The following is a 16619-nucleotide window of genomic DNA, read 5'->3' as shown; positions in this document are numbered from 1 at the left end:
ATCTGTACAATATTAGGTTGGTGGGACATATCCCATCCACATGATGCCAGGGTACAAGGCCTAGTCACGCTGCCGACTCGTCGTCTTCCTACAATGCCTTGCGGTGCCTTCTCTTCCCCTGGTGACGTCCACATGATAGAAAGAAAAGGGATTAATCAGAAGTTGCCGCCTTCTTCTATTGCTCCGTGGTCAATTTCAATAGTTTTCACTTTCACGTAACTCGTCCTAAAGAAATGCCTTAAATACCAAGACATCAGTACACCGACCGCTGACCATGCGGAGGAGTACGTCTCCCATGTGCCAACATTTAATATCTCAACGACGTCTATTTACATGATCAAATCAGCTGTAAAACACATTCCATACACAATACTGTATTAATACAAAAAAAAATCTGTAATAATGGAAGTGGCAGTGAGCGGAGGGGTTGTACCAGCAGATCAGGGGCCACTTCTGCCTCCAAAGCAGATGGAATTGTGCGGAAAAGGGCCCGTATATTGTCCGTGTCCGCCAGCGCAGCAGATGCCACTTTCACTCCACCCGAATTATTACCGATCCCTAACGACGATCACTCTGTTACTTGGGGATATGAAGAGGCTTCGTGCAGCTCCATGTTCCTTAATGTCAGTAGCACAGGAAAGACAAGTGTTTAACTCATCCATTTGAATTCAATCTATTGTTCCCTGTTATCAGCCATTTCAGCGATGGAAGCGTTTTCAGATCAGTGGCTATGTGGTTTAGGTCGTTGTCGTACAGTGAATGGACATATATAGATGCATGGTAGAACATATAACTGGGTGGGTCAGTATCCTGGCGCCGATTGATGGCAGCAGCTCTAGGTACCTATTTCTATCACCACCATAGTTTGCATTATGTATAAGACTCTGCGTCTCTTTCCTCGTTGATTGGCGATGGCTCTGGAGCACACTCACACTCATATCCTCTTCTCCATCCATGGAGGACACGTCCGGGATGTCCCTCCATCATCTCCAGTGAGACGCCCTCTGCCCGGGTCTTGCTCTCCTCAGTTCAGCAGTTTCAGCTTGCCCGTCACTTTATTCACCACTTCTTCTTCACCCATGATGGCGAGGACAGTGCGTGACCCGGCTGCGATCTGAAGACAGGAAAGCATGTTACATGTCTTACAGTCCTGACCTTAATGAGGACTATAGTGCTGCATGTGTTACCTGGGTCCTGCCTGCATCCTGCACTAGGTACGATGGGATGTCCATGCTCAACGCCAAGGCTTGTAATTCCATAAGGTGAGCCGTGCTGGAGCCCTGGAGGACCACCTTCTTAGCTCTTTAAAAACAAAAGGACACGAGTAAAAAACTGAACAAAAGAAACACGGAAAGTTTATTTACAGTTTGGTTACCGATACATACATCTTGTATTATACTCCAGAGCTGCACTCTCTATTCTGCTGGTGCAGTCACTGTGTACATACATTACTGATCCTGAGTTACTTCCTCTATTATTCTCCAGAGCTGCACTCACTATTCTGCTGGTGCAGTCACTGTGTACATACATTACTGATCCTGAGTTACCTCCTGTATTATTCTCCAGAGCTGCACTCACTGTATACATACATGACATTACTCATCCTGAGTTACCGTATTTTTCGGACTATAAGACACACCCTGGTTTTAGAGGAGGAAAATAAAACTTTAAGCAAAAAAATGTGGTCATGACACACTTATGGGGCGAGGATCTGCTGCTGACACTGTTATGGGGGTAATGTCCCCAAATTCTCTACTAAGGTACCCAATCCTGGTAATGATCCTCCTGCCTTGTATATGATCCTGCTAATATACCAGCATCCTGCTTATATACCCCCATCCTGTTCATATACCCCATCCTATTGATATACCCCCCATCCATCCTGCTCATATACCCCCATCCTGTTCATATACCCCCCATCCTGTTCATATACCCCCCCATCCTGTTCATATACCCCCCCATCCTGTTCATATACCCCCCCATCCTGTTCATATACCCCCCCATCCTGTTCATATACCCCCCCATCCTGTTCATATACCCCCCCCATCCTGTTCATATACCCCCCCATCCTGTTCATATACCCCCCCATCCTGTTCATATACCCCCCCATCCTGTTCATATACCCCCCCATCCTGTTCATATACCCCCCCATCCTGTTCATATACCCCCCCATCCTGTTCATATACCCCCCCATCCATCCTGTTCATATACCCCCCCATCCTGTTCATATACCCCCCCATCCTGTTCATATACCCCCCCATCCTGTTCATATACCCCCCATCCTGTTCATATACCCCCCATCCTGTTCATATACCCCCCATACTGTTCATATACCCCCCCATCCATCCTGCTCATATACCCCCCCATCCATCCTGCTCATATACTCCCATCGTGCTCATATACCATCCTGGTATATGGCCTGTATCCTATAGCACAGAGAAAAAAAAAAATAAACGTTTATACTCACCTTTTCCTCACTCCCTCCAGCACCGATCATCTTCCTCTCTGCGCCACTGACTTGTGTGTGTGGAGCCGTTCCCCTGCAGCATCGCAATGTCTTCCTGTCTGTGCCGATCATCTGACCAGCTCAGCACAGATCAGCTGACCGGCACAGACAGGAAGACATCGCGTGCTGCAGGGGGACGACTCCACACACGGGGACCGGTAAGTACACTGATTCACTGCTCCCCACGCTGATGACGACGACACGCGGGGAGCAGTGAATACAGCAGCATATGATCACTCCAGGCTGTAGTTACCAGGGGTGATCATGCGGCCGGCTCTTTGCTATGCGCGCGTCCCCGCTCGTCCTCCCGCCCACCTGTTAGTGTCGGCTTCTGCGCTGAGAGATGGGCGGGAGGATGGGCGTGCATATGTAATGAGCGGGCCCACGTGGTCACAGCAGGCTGCTACAGCCTGCTCGTGCCCCCGATGACCCGCTCCACCACAGCACCCTCATTCCCCGCAGCCACAGTCAGACCATAAGACGCACCCCCAACTTTCCCCCAACATTTGGGGGGGGGTGGGAGTGCGTCTTATGGTCCAAAAAATACGGTACATCCTGCATTATACTCCAGAGCTGCACTCACTATTCTGCTGTGCAGTCACTGTGTACATTACATTACATCATCCTGTACTGATCCTGAGTTACATCCTGTATTATACTCCAGAGCTGCACTCACTGTGTACATACATTACTTATTCTGTGCTGATCCTGAGTTACACCCTGTATTTAGGGCTCATGCGCACGTAACTGCTGAATATTCTGCAGCGATTTGACAGCACATGTGCGCTTCAAAATCGCTGCAGAAACACTGCATAATGGATGCAGTTTTTTTGTAAAAAAAAAAAAAAAAAAAAAGCCGATTTCATGCGCTATGGCTGCTGCCCCCACCATAGACAGAGTGGGAGCTGCATCCAAAGCGCACAAATTAATTGACATGTTCATTCTATGAACGCACGGATTTGGGTCAAAATTTTAGCATCAGAATCGCTGTGTTCAAAAAAGCAACATGCGCACGACTCATGCACAATCTACATAGATTGTATAGGGGACGCAGGATGCATGCATTTACACTGCAGTGCAATACGCAGCATAAATGCATGTAATTACTCAACATGCGCATGAGCCCTTATACTCCAGAGCTGCACTCACTATTCTGCTGGTGCAGTCACTGTGTACATACATTACATCACTGATCCTGAGTTACATCATGTATTATACTCCAGAGCTGCACTCACTATTCTGCTGGTGCAGTCACTGTGTACATACATTACATCACTGATCCTGAGTTACATCATGTATTATACTCCAGAGCTGCACTCACTAGTCTGCTGGTGCAGTCACTGTGTACATATATTACTTATCCTGCACTGATCCTAAGTTACATCACGTATTATACTCCAGAGCTGCACTCACTATTCTGCTGGTGCAGTCACCGTGTACATATATTACATTACTGATCCTCTACTGCTCCTGAGTTACACTATGTATTATACTCCAGAGCTGCACTCACTATTCTGCTGTTGCAGTCACTGTGTACATACATTACTTATCCTGCACTGATCCTGAATTACATCATGTATTATACTCCAGAGCTGCACTCACTATTCTGCTGTTGCAGTCACTGTGTACATACATTACTTATCCTGTACTGATCCTGAGTTATATCATGTATTATACTCCAGAGCTGCACTCACTCTTGTGCTGGTGCAATGTGTACATACATTACATTACTTATCCTGTATTATACTCCAGAGCTGCACTTACTATTCTCACTACATGAACATATATTGTCCTAATCCTGCATTACATCCTCTGTTATTGTCCAGAGCTGAATGTATAGCTTTGCAGGCTGCTCCAGAGCCGCACTCACTATTCTGCTGGTGCAATGTTTACAAACATTACTTATCCTGTATTATACTCCAGAGCTGCACGCACTATTCTCACTACATAAACATATACTGTCCTCATCCTGCATTACATCCTCTGTTAAAGTGGAGAGCACAATGTATAGCTTTGCAGGCTACTCCAGAGCTGCACTCACTATTCTGCTGGTGGAGTCACTGTGTGAATATATAATTTATCCTGTACGGTTACTGAGTTTCATCCTGATTTATACTTCAGAGCTGCACTCACTAATCTGCTGGTGGTGGTGAAGTATCATCCTGCAGCGATCCTGAGTGATATATATTCTATAACACACCCAGTCCAGGGTTGGTATTGCTGTAATTTTCTCACCCGTATTCCTCCCATTTCTCCACCATCTCCTTGGTCTTGGAATCCTTTAGCATCAGCTGATATAAGCCGACGGCTCCGTGTCCCACCTGTGCCGCGATCTGAGGAGAGAGGTCCGGCCCGGATTAATGGTTTTGGGGCAACTCAATCAAAGAAACGTTCTGTTTATGTCACACAATGCTGGGGCATCAGGCTATATAGAACAAGCTGGAGCCTTGTACACGGCAAGGTCAAAGGTTGCTTTATCTACGAGCACCATGGCCCGAATATCTAGATCGTTGCATACAATACAGTGCCTTGCAAAAGTATTCAGCCCCCTTTGAATTTTTCAACCTTTTCCCACATTTCAGGCTTCAAACATAAAGATAACATTTTTAATCTTCTGGTGAAGAATCAGCAACAAGTGGACACAATTGTGAAGTTGAACAAAATTTATTGCTTATTTTAAATTTTTATAAAAAAATAAATAACTGAAAATTGGGGCGTGCAATATTATTCATCCCCTTTAGGTTAATACTTTGTAGCGCCCCCTTTTGCTGCGATTACAGGTGCAGTCGCTCGGGGTATGTGTCTATCAGTTTTGCACATGGAGAGGCTGAAATTCTCGCCCATTCTTCCTTTGTAAACAGCTGGAGCTGAGTGAGGTTGGATGGAGGTGTTTGTGAACAGCAGTTTTCAGCTCTTTCCACAGATTCTCGATTGGGTTCAGGTCTGGACTGTGACTTGGCCATTCTTACACCTGGAGACATTTATTAGTGAACCATTTCATTGTAGATTTTGCTTTATGTTTGGGATTATTGTCTTGTTGGAAGACAAATCTCCGTCCCAGTCTCAGGTCTTTTGCAGACTCCAACAGGTTTTCTTCAAGAATGGTCCTGTATTTGACTCCATCCATCTTCCCATCAATTTTAACCAACTTCCCTGTCCCCGCTGAAGAAAAGCAGGCCCAAACCAGGATGCTGCCACCACCATGTTTGACAGTGGGGATGGTGTGTTCAGGGTGATGAGCTGTGTTGCTTTTACGCAAAACATATCGTTTGGCATTGTGCCCAAAAAGTTCGATTTTGGTTTCATCTGATCAGAGCACCTTCTTCCACGTTTGGTGTCTCCCAGGTGGCTTGGAGACAGGAACACTTTTTATGGATATCTTTGAGAAATGGCTTTCTTCTTGCCACTCTTCCATAAAGGTCAGATAATAAATAAATATTTATTTTTATACAGCGCTAACATATTCCGCAGCGCTTTACATACATCAGGAACACTGTCCCCATAGGGAATTTAGATTGTGAGCCCCAATCTGTATGTCTTTGGAGTGAGTGTGGGAGGAAACCTGAGAACCCTGAGGAAACCCACGCAAACACGGGGAGAACATACAAACTCCTTGCAGATGGTGTCCTTGGTGGGATTTGAACCCAGGACCCCAGCGCTGCAAGACTGCAGTGCTAACCACTGAGTAACCACAAGACTGCAATGCTAACCACTGAGCCACCGTGCCTCCCGATTTTTGTGCAGTGTCCAACTGATTTTTGTTCTATGGACAGACTCTCCCACCTCAGCTGTAGATCTCTGCAGATCATCCAGAGTGATCATGGGCCTCTTGGCTGCATCTCTGATCAGTCTTCTTCTTGTTTGAGATGTAAGTTTGGATGGACGGCCGGGTCTTGGTAGATTTGCAGTGATAGGATACTCCTTCCATTTCAATATGATCGCTTGCAAAGGGCTTCTTGGGATGTTTAAAGTTGTGGAAATCTTTTTGTAAGCAAATTCGGCTTTATACTTCTCCACAACAGTATCACGGACCTGCCTGTTGTGTTCCTTGGTCTTCATGATGCTCTCTGTGCTTTATACAGAACACTGAGCCTATCACAGAGCAGGTGCATTTATACGGAGACTTATTGCACACAGGGGATTATATTTATCATCAGTCATTTAGAACAACATTGGATCATACAGAGATCCTCAATGAACGTCTGGAGTGAGTTTGCTGCACTGAAAGTAAAGGGATGAATAATATTGCACGCCCCAATTTTCAGTTTTTTAATTTTTACAAAATTTTTAAATAAGCAATGAATATCGTTCACCTTCACAATTGTGTCCACTTGTTGTTGATTCTTCACCAGAACATTAACATTTTTATCTTTATGTTTGAAGCCTGAAATGTGGGAAAAGGTTGAAAAATTCAAGGGGGCCCAATACTTTCACAATGCACTGTATGTGAATATAAAAATCCAGCAATTTGCCCTTCATAATGTGAGAGAAGCCATATATATGGCAAGAGCTCTCCCAGATGTAAAGCAGTATGCATAGAAACTTACCTTTTTGTGTAGGGCTTACAATCTTATTTAAAGGGATGTTTCCATTTTGTACAAGTCTAGCATATCATGGGGATATGCCGTAAGTGAATATTAGAGGTGTGTCCCACTAATGAGGCCCTAACACACACACACACAACTGACAGCAAGGAAGAATTCCCCTTCATCTGACATGACAGCCCTCTTCTGTTTCATTGGCAGGATCCGCATCGCACGTGGACATAAATGGACCAGATAGGAATAACCTTTAAAGGGACATTATTGCTCATTTCTAACATTTCATGGTTTGGTCTCTCCTGGGTAATGAGTCCTTACCTTCCCTACACCCATAGACAGATCCGTGTTCACCACAAACACCATCTTGAAGTAAGTGTCGTCATCATCTGTGTCCTAAACAAAACAAGATTACCATATAATGAGAGCTATAAGGGGGAAATGAGGCGCTGCACACGCAGTAACATCGACTAATGAGGTTTTGTGTGGGTTCTCAGACAGCGCTAGGTCTGTGTGTGGCGGTGTCTGGTACTGCACGAGAATGAGGAGCAGGGACATACCGTATTTTTCGGACTATAAGACGCACCCTGGTTTTAGAGGAGGAAAATAAAATTTTAACTAAAAAAAAATGTGGTCATGACACTGTTATGGGGCGAGGATCTGCTGCTGACACTGTTATGGGGGTAATGTCCCCAAATTCTCTACTAAGGTACCCCATTCTAGTAACGATCCTCCTGCCTTTTATATGATCCTGCTCATATACCACCATCCATCCTGCTCATATACCCCCATCCATCCTGCTCATATACCCCCCATCCATCCTGCTCATAAAATACCCCCATCCATCCTGCTCATAAAATACCCCCATCCATCCTGCTCATAAAATACCCCCATCCATCCTGCTCATAAAATACCCCCATCCATCCTGCTCGTAATATACCCCCATCCATCCTGCTCATAAAATACCCCCATCCATCCTGCTCATAAAATACCCCCATCCATCCTGCTCATAATATACCCCCATCCATCCTGCTCATAATATACCCCCATCCATCCTGCTCATAATATACCCCCATCCATCCTGCTCATAATATACCCCCATCCATCCTGCTCATAATATACCCCCATCCATCCTGCTCATAATATACCCCCATCCATCCTGCTCATAATATACCCCCATCCATCCTGCTCATAACTTACCCCCATCCATCCTGCTCATAACTTACCCCCATCCATCCTGCTCATAATATACCCCCATCCATCCTGCTCATAATATACCCCCATCCATCCTGCTCATAATATACCCCCATCCATCCTGCTCATAATATACCCCCATCCATCCTGCTCATAATATACCCCCATCCATCCTGCTCATAATATACCCCCATCCATCCTGCTCATAATATACCCCCATCCATCCTGCTCATAATATACCCCCATCCATCCTGCTCATAATATACCCCCATCCATCCTGCTCATAATATACCCCCATCCATCCTGCTCATAATATACCCCCATCCATCCTGCTCATAGGAAGATGCCTGGACGCTGCTGGAAACAAATTAATAAAATAAATAAAAAATGATGTGGGGTCCCCTATTTTTAATAACTAGCGCAGATAAAGCAGATACCTGAAGATGCAACCCTTTGCCTTGACTGGTTATCAAAAATATGGGGAACCCCAAGCCATCCATCCTGCTCATAAAATACCCCCATCCATCCTGCTCATAAAATACCCCCATCCATCCTGCTCATAAAATACCCCCATCCTGTTCATAAAATACCCCCATCCATCCTGCTCATAAAATACCCCCATCCATCCTGCTCATAAAATACCCCCATCCATCCTGCTCATAAAATACCCCCATCCTGGTATATGGCCTGTATCCTATGGCACAGAAAAAAAATAAACGTTTATACTCACCTTTCCACACTCCCTGCAGCGCCGATCATCTTCCTCTCTGTCTCAGCAGCAGCGCCGCTGAGTGGAGCAGTCACCGTTATCTGCAGCATCGCGATGTCTTCCTGTCTGTGACGTCATCGCTGTGCTCACCACTCTCCACACAGATCAGCTGACCGGCACAGACAGAAAGACATCGCGATGCTGCAGGGGGGCGGCTCCACACACGGTGACGGGTGAGTACACTTATTCACTGCACCCCGCACTGATGATGATGCATGGGGAGCAGTGAATACAGCCGCACATGATCCCTCCAGGCTGCAGTTGCCAGGGGTGATCATGCGGGCAGGCTGTTAATTATGTGCGCACCCCCCTGCCCATCATCCCGCCCACCTGTCAGCGCTGGCTTCACCGCTGAGAGATGGGCGGGAGGATGGGCAGGGGGGTGCATATGTAATGAGCAGGCCCACGTGGTCACGGCAGGCTGCTACAGACCATAAGACGCACCCCCCACTTTCCCCCAACATTTGGGGGGGAAAAAGTGCGTCTTATGGTCCGAAAAATACGGTACGTGCCGCTGTACCACTCCTGCCTCTGTCCCGCATCCCGTTCATTCTGCGACTGATGCACCTCGGACCCTGAGGACTCCCGTCACTCACACACTCAACTGTGAATGTAAATCTTGGAATATCCCTTTAATTCATTCAGAGGCCTCTTACCGGATTCTGGTTTTCTAAGCTGTCAAAGTAAAATATTGCAGCTTCTTCGGCAGAGACGTTCCCAGTAAGAATAAGCGCCTGTAACAACAAAGGGGAAAAAAATATGATTACCATCAAGTCTGCAAAACCAAGTCTTTTCCATGCTTTCCAAATGTCAATGCACCCATATATATGCTGTATCCTCATCACTGTGTATCCAGAAAAACAAGCAACAGCTTCTACGGAAGTTTAAATTGCAGCCTTTAGTGATTGCCAACCACTCAATGTATATAATACTTAACGATTTAATAAAAAATACTCAAATGGAGCCTGATATCAGGTATGAAGCCCTTGATCTGCTGACGTTATACGGCATAGTGCGCACCGCCTGTGAATAGTCATGTGGGCGGGGCCAGGCCTCAGGAGTAGTCAGGAAGTCCTGATTTTCAAGCAGTATGAAGCCCTTGATCCGCTGACATTATACGGCATAGTGCACATGGCTTGTGAACAGTCATGTGGGCGGGGGCTGGCCTCAGGAGTAGTGAGGCAGTCCTGGTTTTCAAGCAGTATCTGGCGCATGAAGGTAGCATTCACATGTCCGTGATTTCTGGTCTCCTGACCCGAACTCGATGGCCTCATAAATGTCCGTCAGGTTATGGAGTTCGGGTCGGTATAAACTGCCAGAGTGTGAGCCCCGGGTCATACAGGGGGAGGGTTACTAGCATGAAGGGTGAAGGTCTGCGTCATCTTAGAGGAATATTCCTATAATTCAGCATCAGATGGAACATAACTGATTTTGCACCTTATTTAAAACCCAAAAGAGGCACAGTAACGCCCCATGGGGGCCCCAATTATATCCAATTATGTGAGGCCTTGATGATCCCCAGTGACTCCGCGTTACATTAGCTATCAGATACAGATGTTTTACCTTCTTGGCCTCATCCTCAGGAATAGCCAGGTCCTTGAGCTGCTGTAAATACTGCGCGTTCACCTCCGCACCTTCCTGGGCTCCGTCAGACGCTTCCTGCTCACAAGTGTCCATTATACCTGAAGGAGGGACAATTTCATGTATTTTAAATTCATTTGTAAAAAAAAAAATAAAAAAATAAATAAATAAAAAAAAAAAAAAAAATGATGATGAGATTTAAATCCCTGCAGCAAAATGTCCCATGAGCTCCGTGATCGCAGCAGTCATAGACAGACGTAAGGGGGGGAGGGGGGGAGGGTTAAATAATTAACACCTTGGTCAGATATCAGTCATGTTACAGGCAGATGAATACTATGGATTATTTGAGACTTTTCTAATCTTACCCATGGCTGATGCGGCTGTATTTTGAGCCTTTAATTCTGGATTGGGGCAAGTAAACCACCATGACGCCCCTAGTGGTGATCAGGTGCATGTGCAGTTGAGGAGTGAGCCAATGTAAGTGTGCACAGCAGATATCACGGCGCAGAAACTACCAGTAACACAGCGCCATGCGCAGCACATGAGTGATGACGGGTGAACACTGCAGGGGAAACCAGCGTCTGACGGGCGCACGCAGTACTGGTGAAAACCCTTTAACTGGCAACACAAAAGCTGGTTATAGCTATGAAACATGAACAAGCAGTCTGTATACTGCAGGGAATAGTGCTTTAGTACTATAAACGTCTCTGCTCTGAGCCCTGTGTCCCCCGCTCCTGGCATCATAAACAATCCCGTGGGATCACAGGGCTCAGAGCGGCAAGTATGACTTGTTATGCAGCAAAATGGGCTAATTCAATAGATTTGTCCAGTAGTGAACACTCCTGTAAAAGATATCTGTTCTCAAGTCTTTACTACCCCATCTGAGAGCAGCATGATGTAGGGACCGAGACCCTGATTCCAGTGATATGTCACTTACTGGGCTGCTGACTGCAATTTTGATAAATTGAGATGGGCGAACCTCAACTGTAGAGTTTGGAGTTCATACCGGACACCTAGTGTCTGGTGCTCGAACCCAAACACTGACTTTTCACAGAAGTCTATGTCCGAGTTTGGATGATGAATAAAGTTTGTTGAAAGGATTCAGTGCAACCAATCAACAAGCTTTTTGTTATGTGGAAGATGCCTGGACGCTGCTGGGAACAAATTAATAAAATAAATAAAAAATGATGTGGGGTCCCCTATTTTTAATAACTAGCGCAGATAAAGCAGATACCTGAAGATGCAACCCTTTACCTTGACTGGTTATCAAAAACATGGGGAACCCCAAGCCGTTTTTTCTACATTTATTCCCGATCCATATGTTTGCAGGGCAATTGTCCTCATTTTGAAGACCCCTAGCCCCCACCACGACCATTTTAAAGCACCAAAGTTCAGGTCCTCGTGGACTTATATGGGGTTCGCCATCACGTTCAGATACCAAACCTTTAACTGATCCCGGCGAACCTGAACATTCACGGGTCCGCTAATCTGTATTGATCAAATCAGTTTTCTCTGCTGCAAATCTTCCACTTCTCTGAATGCTGAGCTGTGTAGAACCTTACCCCCATTACTGATTGACAGCTGTGTGCACTGTGCATAGGCAGAAAGCTGCCAATCAGTGTAGGGGGCGTGGTTATACAAAGCTCATATAGAGGAATACATGGCAGCAGGTTTACTATTTCTCTAGTGATAAAATCACTGTTTTATCAGCAGGAGATTATCAAGTGACATCGCTGGAATCAGGGTCTCTGTCACTACATTATGCTGCTCTCAGATCGGCTAGCAAACATCTGATGACAGAGTCCCTATAACGCCTTCATCTTTGCTGAGCAGAAGCGCTGACTCCATACCTGGCTGTCCTCCTGTCTGCAGCTCCTGGGATCGGCGATATCGCTGATCCCTGCCGAATAACCCCTTCAATGCCACGATCAATAACCAAGAGGTTTTCTGCGCACTCTAGTGGAGCCCCAAATAAGACTAAAGACGACCCGGAGTCTGCTGAGACCACACAATGCAATACAGAGCGGAGAAAAATGAAGACCTAAAATATGGCCTCAGCAGGAAGGGGTTAAACTGACCATCCCATCTGACCGGTCAGGAAGGTGGAAACAAAAAAAAAAGGGGGGGGGGGGAGTGTTGGGGTTGTCATCAGACTTTCCATAGCAACAGCAGTTACTAAGGGCTCAACATGACCCCCGTTACCATGGAGACCGCACCATGAAGGATGACACCCTGATATGAATGGGCCCTGCAGCCACCGCTCAGCCCGAGCGCACACACCGGCATCTCCGGCCCCTGCAGCGCCAGAAACTCACCTCCAGCCAACAACAAACGTCTCCTCAGTCCTAGAAGCCACCGCCGGTACCCACTCCGCCTCCTCAGTCAGCAGGCCCACGTGACCGGAAACGCTAAAGGAAGCTGATGAGCATAGAGAGGTTTCTTGCATAAGAACGCGCGCCCTCTGGCGGCCGGCGGTGAGTATGACACCTCTAGGGAATGCAGTGTAAATCCACTAGTGGCCACCAGAGGGCGGAGTATTATTATTACAGTATTATTATTATTATTATTATTATTATTATTATTACTATTATTATTTATCCCCCTTTCATATGTAAAGTGCCATGGAATAAATGGCACTATAATAATAATAATAATAATTATTATTGTTATTTATTGCTATTATTATTCTTTTTATTATTATGTTTTACTTTTTTTATAATATATTTATTTATTGGTAATTATTATATATTAATATTAAATATAATTTTATTATAATTATTTATTATTATTATTGCCATTGTTATTTATTATTATTTATTACTATCATTAATAATGTTTTGTTGTATTATTATATTTCATTATTATTGCTATTGTTATTTATTACTGCTATTATTATTTTTATTACATATTACTATTATATTTTATTATTATGTTTTTCATTTTTTTATAATATATTTATTTATTGGTAATTATTATTATGTATTAATAATAAATACAATTTTATTATAATTATTTTTTATTATTATTGCCATTGCTATTTATTATTATTTATTACTATCATTAATAATGATTTGTTTATTATTACATTTTATTATTATTGCTATTGTTATTTATTACTGCTATTATTATTTTTATTACGTATTACTATTATTTTTAGTATGTTTTCATTTTTTTATAATATATTTATTTACTGGTTATTATTATGTATTATTATTATTAAATATAATTTTATAGTAATTATTTATTATTATCATTGCCATTATTTATTATTATTTATTACTATCATTAATAATGTTTTTTTATTATTATATTTTATTATTATTGCTATTGTTATTTATTACTGCTATTATTATTTTTATTACGTATTACTATTATTTTTTATTATGTTTTTCATTTTTTTATAATATATTTATTTATTGGTAATTATTATTATGTATTAATATTAAATATAATTGTATTATAATTATTTATTATTATTATTATTATTATTGCCATTGTTATTTATTACTATCATTAATAATGATTTTTTTATTATTATATTTTATTATTATTGCTATTGTTATTTATTACTGCTATTATTATTTTATTATGTGTTACTATTATTTTTTATTATTATTTATTATTATTTTTATTATAGTTATTTATTGCTATTGCTATTGTTATTTATTATTATAATTATTATTATTATTATTATTATTATTTATACCCCTTTCCTATGTGATGTGCCATGGAATAAATGGCACTATAATAATAAATAATAATAATAATTTGTATTGGTATTGTTATTTATTGCTATTATTATTATTGTTATTATTTTTATTATTTTGTTTTACCATTATTTTATTATTCACCATTATTTTATTATTCATTATTATTATATTTGTTATTATTATATGATATTATTAAATATGATTTTATTATTATAGTTATTTATTATTATTGCTATTTATTGTTTATTATTCTCATTAAATATTATTCTTATTATTATATTTTTTTATTATTGCTATTGTTATTTATTACTTTTACAGGTCTAATAAAAAATAGAGACAGACACATGATTAGAGCCCATATTTTCTTGCTGTAGCAGCGATTTCTAGGACCAAACAGCATTTACACATGAGGAAGTGAAAATTTATGACAAAACAAGTTCCTCATGGGTGGAGCTTAGTAATCACATGACGTAGAATTATCTCAAGGGGTGATGGGGTGGAGTTTGATAGTGGATAGAAGGGTACATGTTGCTACTTTGTAGTTCCCTTACTTTAACAGTGATAACATGGAACAATGTACACCAAGAGAACGGAAACCTAATGATAAAGACATGTCAAAATTGAGTCTCCTTTTAGTATTCTAAGATTTTTTTTTAAAGGCGTATTCTACATAAAGATGTCGCTGGCATCAGGAAACTCCAAATGTGCACAGAAAAATGCATCAAAAACCGCTACAAATCTCCATCATGTGCACAAAGCCTTAGGAGCTGAAAGAAATGATATTACACCATTGCGATATTCCATAGCATCTCTATCACTACATTGCATGTGAGGAGGGAATTACACTTTGTTTGCAAAAAAATCCAACAATACAATTTAATTACCATTAAAATTTAATTGAAACACTTATACAAATACAAATGGGTGATGTAAAAAAGCAAATCAGGAGAATAACCATTCATATAAATATGCTGCAGATACAGAGGGGAAAATAAGTATTTAATCCTCTGCCGATTTTACAAGTTTTCCCACCTACAAAGAATGGAGCGGTCTGTAATTTACTGTATATCATAGGTAACGTCAACTGTGACAAACAATAAAAAAAATCCAGAAAATCCCATTGTATGATTTTTAAATAATACATTTTGCATTTTATTGCATAAAATAAGTATTTTATACAATAGAAAAACGGAGTTAATATTTGGTAGAAACCTTTGTTTGCAGTTAAGTTACAGAGGTCGGACGTTTCCGGTCGTTCTTGACCAGGTTTGCACACACTGCAGCAGGGATTGTGGTGACTGTTCCATACAGATCTTCTCCATATCTTCAGGTTTTGGGACTGTCACTGGGCAACATTGAGTTTCAGCTCCTCCAAAGAGTTTCTATTGGTTTCAGGTCTGGAGACTGGCTGGGCCTCTCCAGGACCTTGAAATGCTTCTTATGGAGCCACTCTTTAGCTACCCTGGTTGTGTTTTGGGTCATTGTTATGCTGGAAGACCCAGTTAGGACCCATCTGTGACGACATGGACTCTCATGGGTTCAAGTTTCTTAAAATTCAGCCAGATAGGATGATAGATTGTTTATAGACAGGGGGGATAAGTCCCTAATTGTTTTTACAAGACTCTTGTTGACTCATGTAATTGTGTTGGCCACTGAAAGCCAGACGTATTGTTTCTCCAGACTCTTCCAGTAATCATTGTATTGTAGTTGTGTATTCCTAATGTGATTACCTTAGTAGCCATTATCTAGTCTGTGCATTCCAGACTACATGTATACCCTCAGTCTTTCTGTAGACATCATTTGGATGAATATTGTCCATGCAGCTTGAGATTCATCCAATGGGAGAGGTGATCTTGTCTAACCAATCGATGAGGACGCGGTGTATCCAAGTGGAAGGCTGTGGCTATAAAAGGGATTTCTTTAAGCCACCAGGTGGTTGTTGATGGATGCTAATGGATCCAGTCTAAGCTCTTAGGAGCTGACTAGAGGATCAGGATACCCCATGGCTTCAATCTAGGGACTCCGGTTCCGGTTGGAGACCATATTCACAGCCTAGGGATTTCGACTCCGGCTGCCAGGATTATATCATCATACCAGGACTACCTAAGGAGGACACTCAGGTTGGGACAATCCGGTCACCTGTCTACAGACTTTGCAAATCTGGCTCTATTCCTATCTCGGTGGGTGCCCGCCGAAAGCGGGGTGCTGCTGGATTGGAGTAAGCGGCCCTGGAAGCTCTGAGGCAAGGACATTCTAATCCCTGGTGAGCCAGCGGAAGGGTGAGACTCTGTTGCCTGTTACATTTGTGTGTTTTTCTGGTT

The 16619-nt window shown here is 42.6% G+C and overlaps 1 protein-coding gene across 1 annotated transcript; it reads right to left on the bottom strand.

The window, feature by feature from the left end:
- Positions 1 to 257: 257 nt before the first annotated feature.
- On the bottom strand, positions 258 to 13007 carry LOC142249118 (putative peptidyl-tRNA hydrolase 2). Its single transcript, XM_075320712.1, has 7 exons — positions 12904 to 13007; positions 10571 to 10689; positions 9664 to 9741; positions 7366 to 7440; positions 4742 to 4839; positions 1188 to 1302; positions 258 to 1114 (listed from the first exon to the last, which is right to left on the bottom strand). Exons 2-7 carry the CDS (start codon positions 10682 to 10684, stop codon positions 1025 to 1027), a joined length of 570 nt encoding a protein of 189 aa, XP_075176827.1. The 5' UTR covers positions 10685 to 10689; positions 12904 to 13007; the 3' UTR covers positions 258 to 1024.
- Between the last annotated feature and the right edge of the window lie 3612 nt (positions 13008 to 16619).

This window comes from Anomaloglossus baeobatrachus, chromosome 8, assembly GCF_048569485.1.
Source record: "Anomaloglossus baeobatrachus isolate aAnoBae1 chromosome 8, aAnoBae1.hap1, whole genome shotgun sequence".
NCBI classification, from domain to species: Eukaryota; Metazoa; Chordata; class Amphibia; order Anura; family Aromobatidae; genus Anomaloglossus; species Anomaloglossus baeobatrachus.
This window is presented reverse-complemented; position numbering and strand designations above follow the sequence as displayed.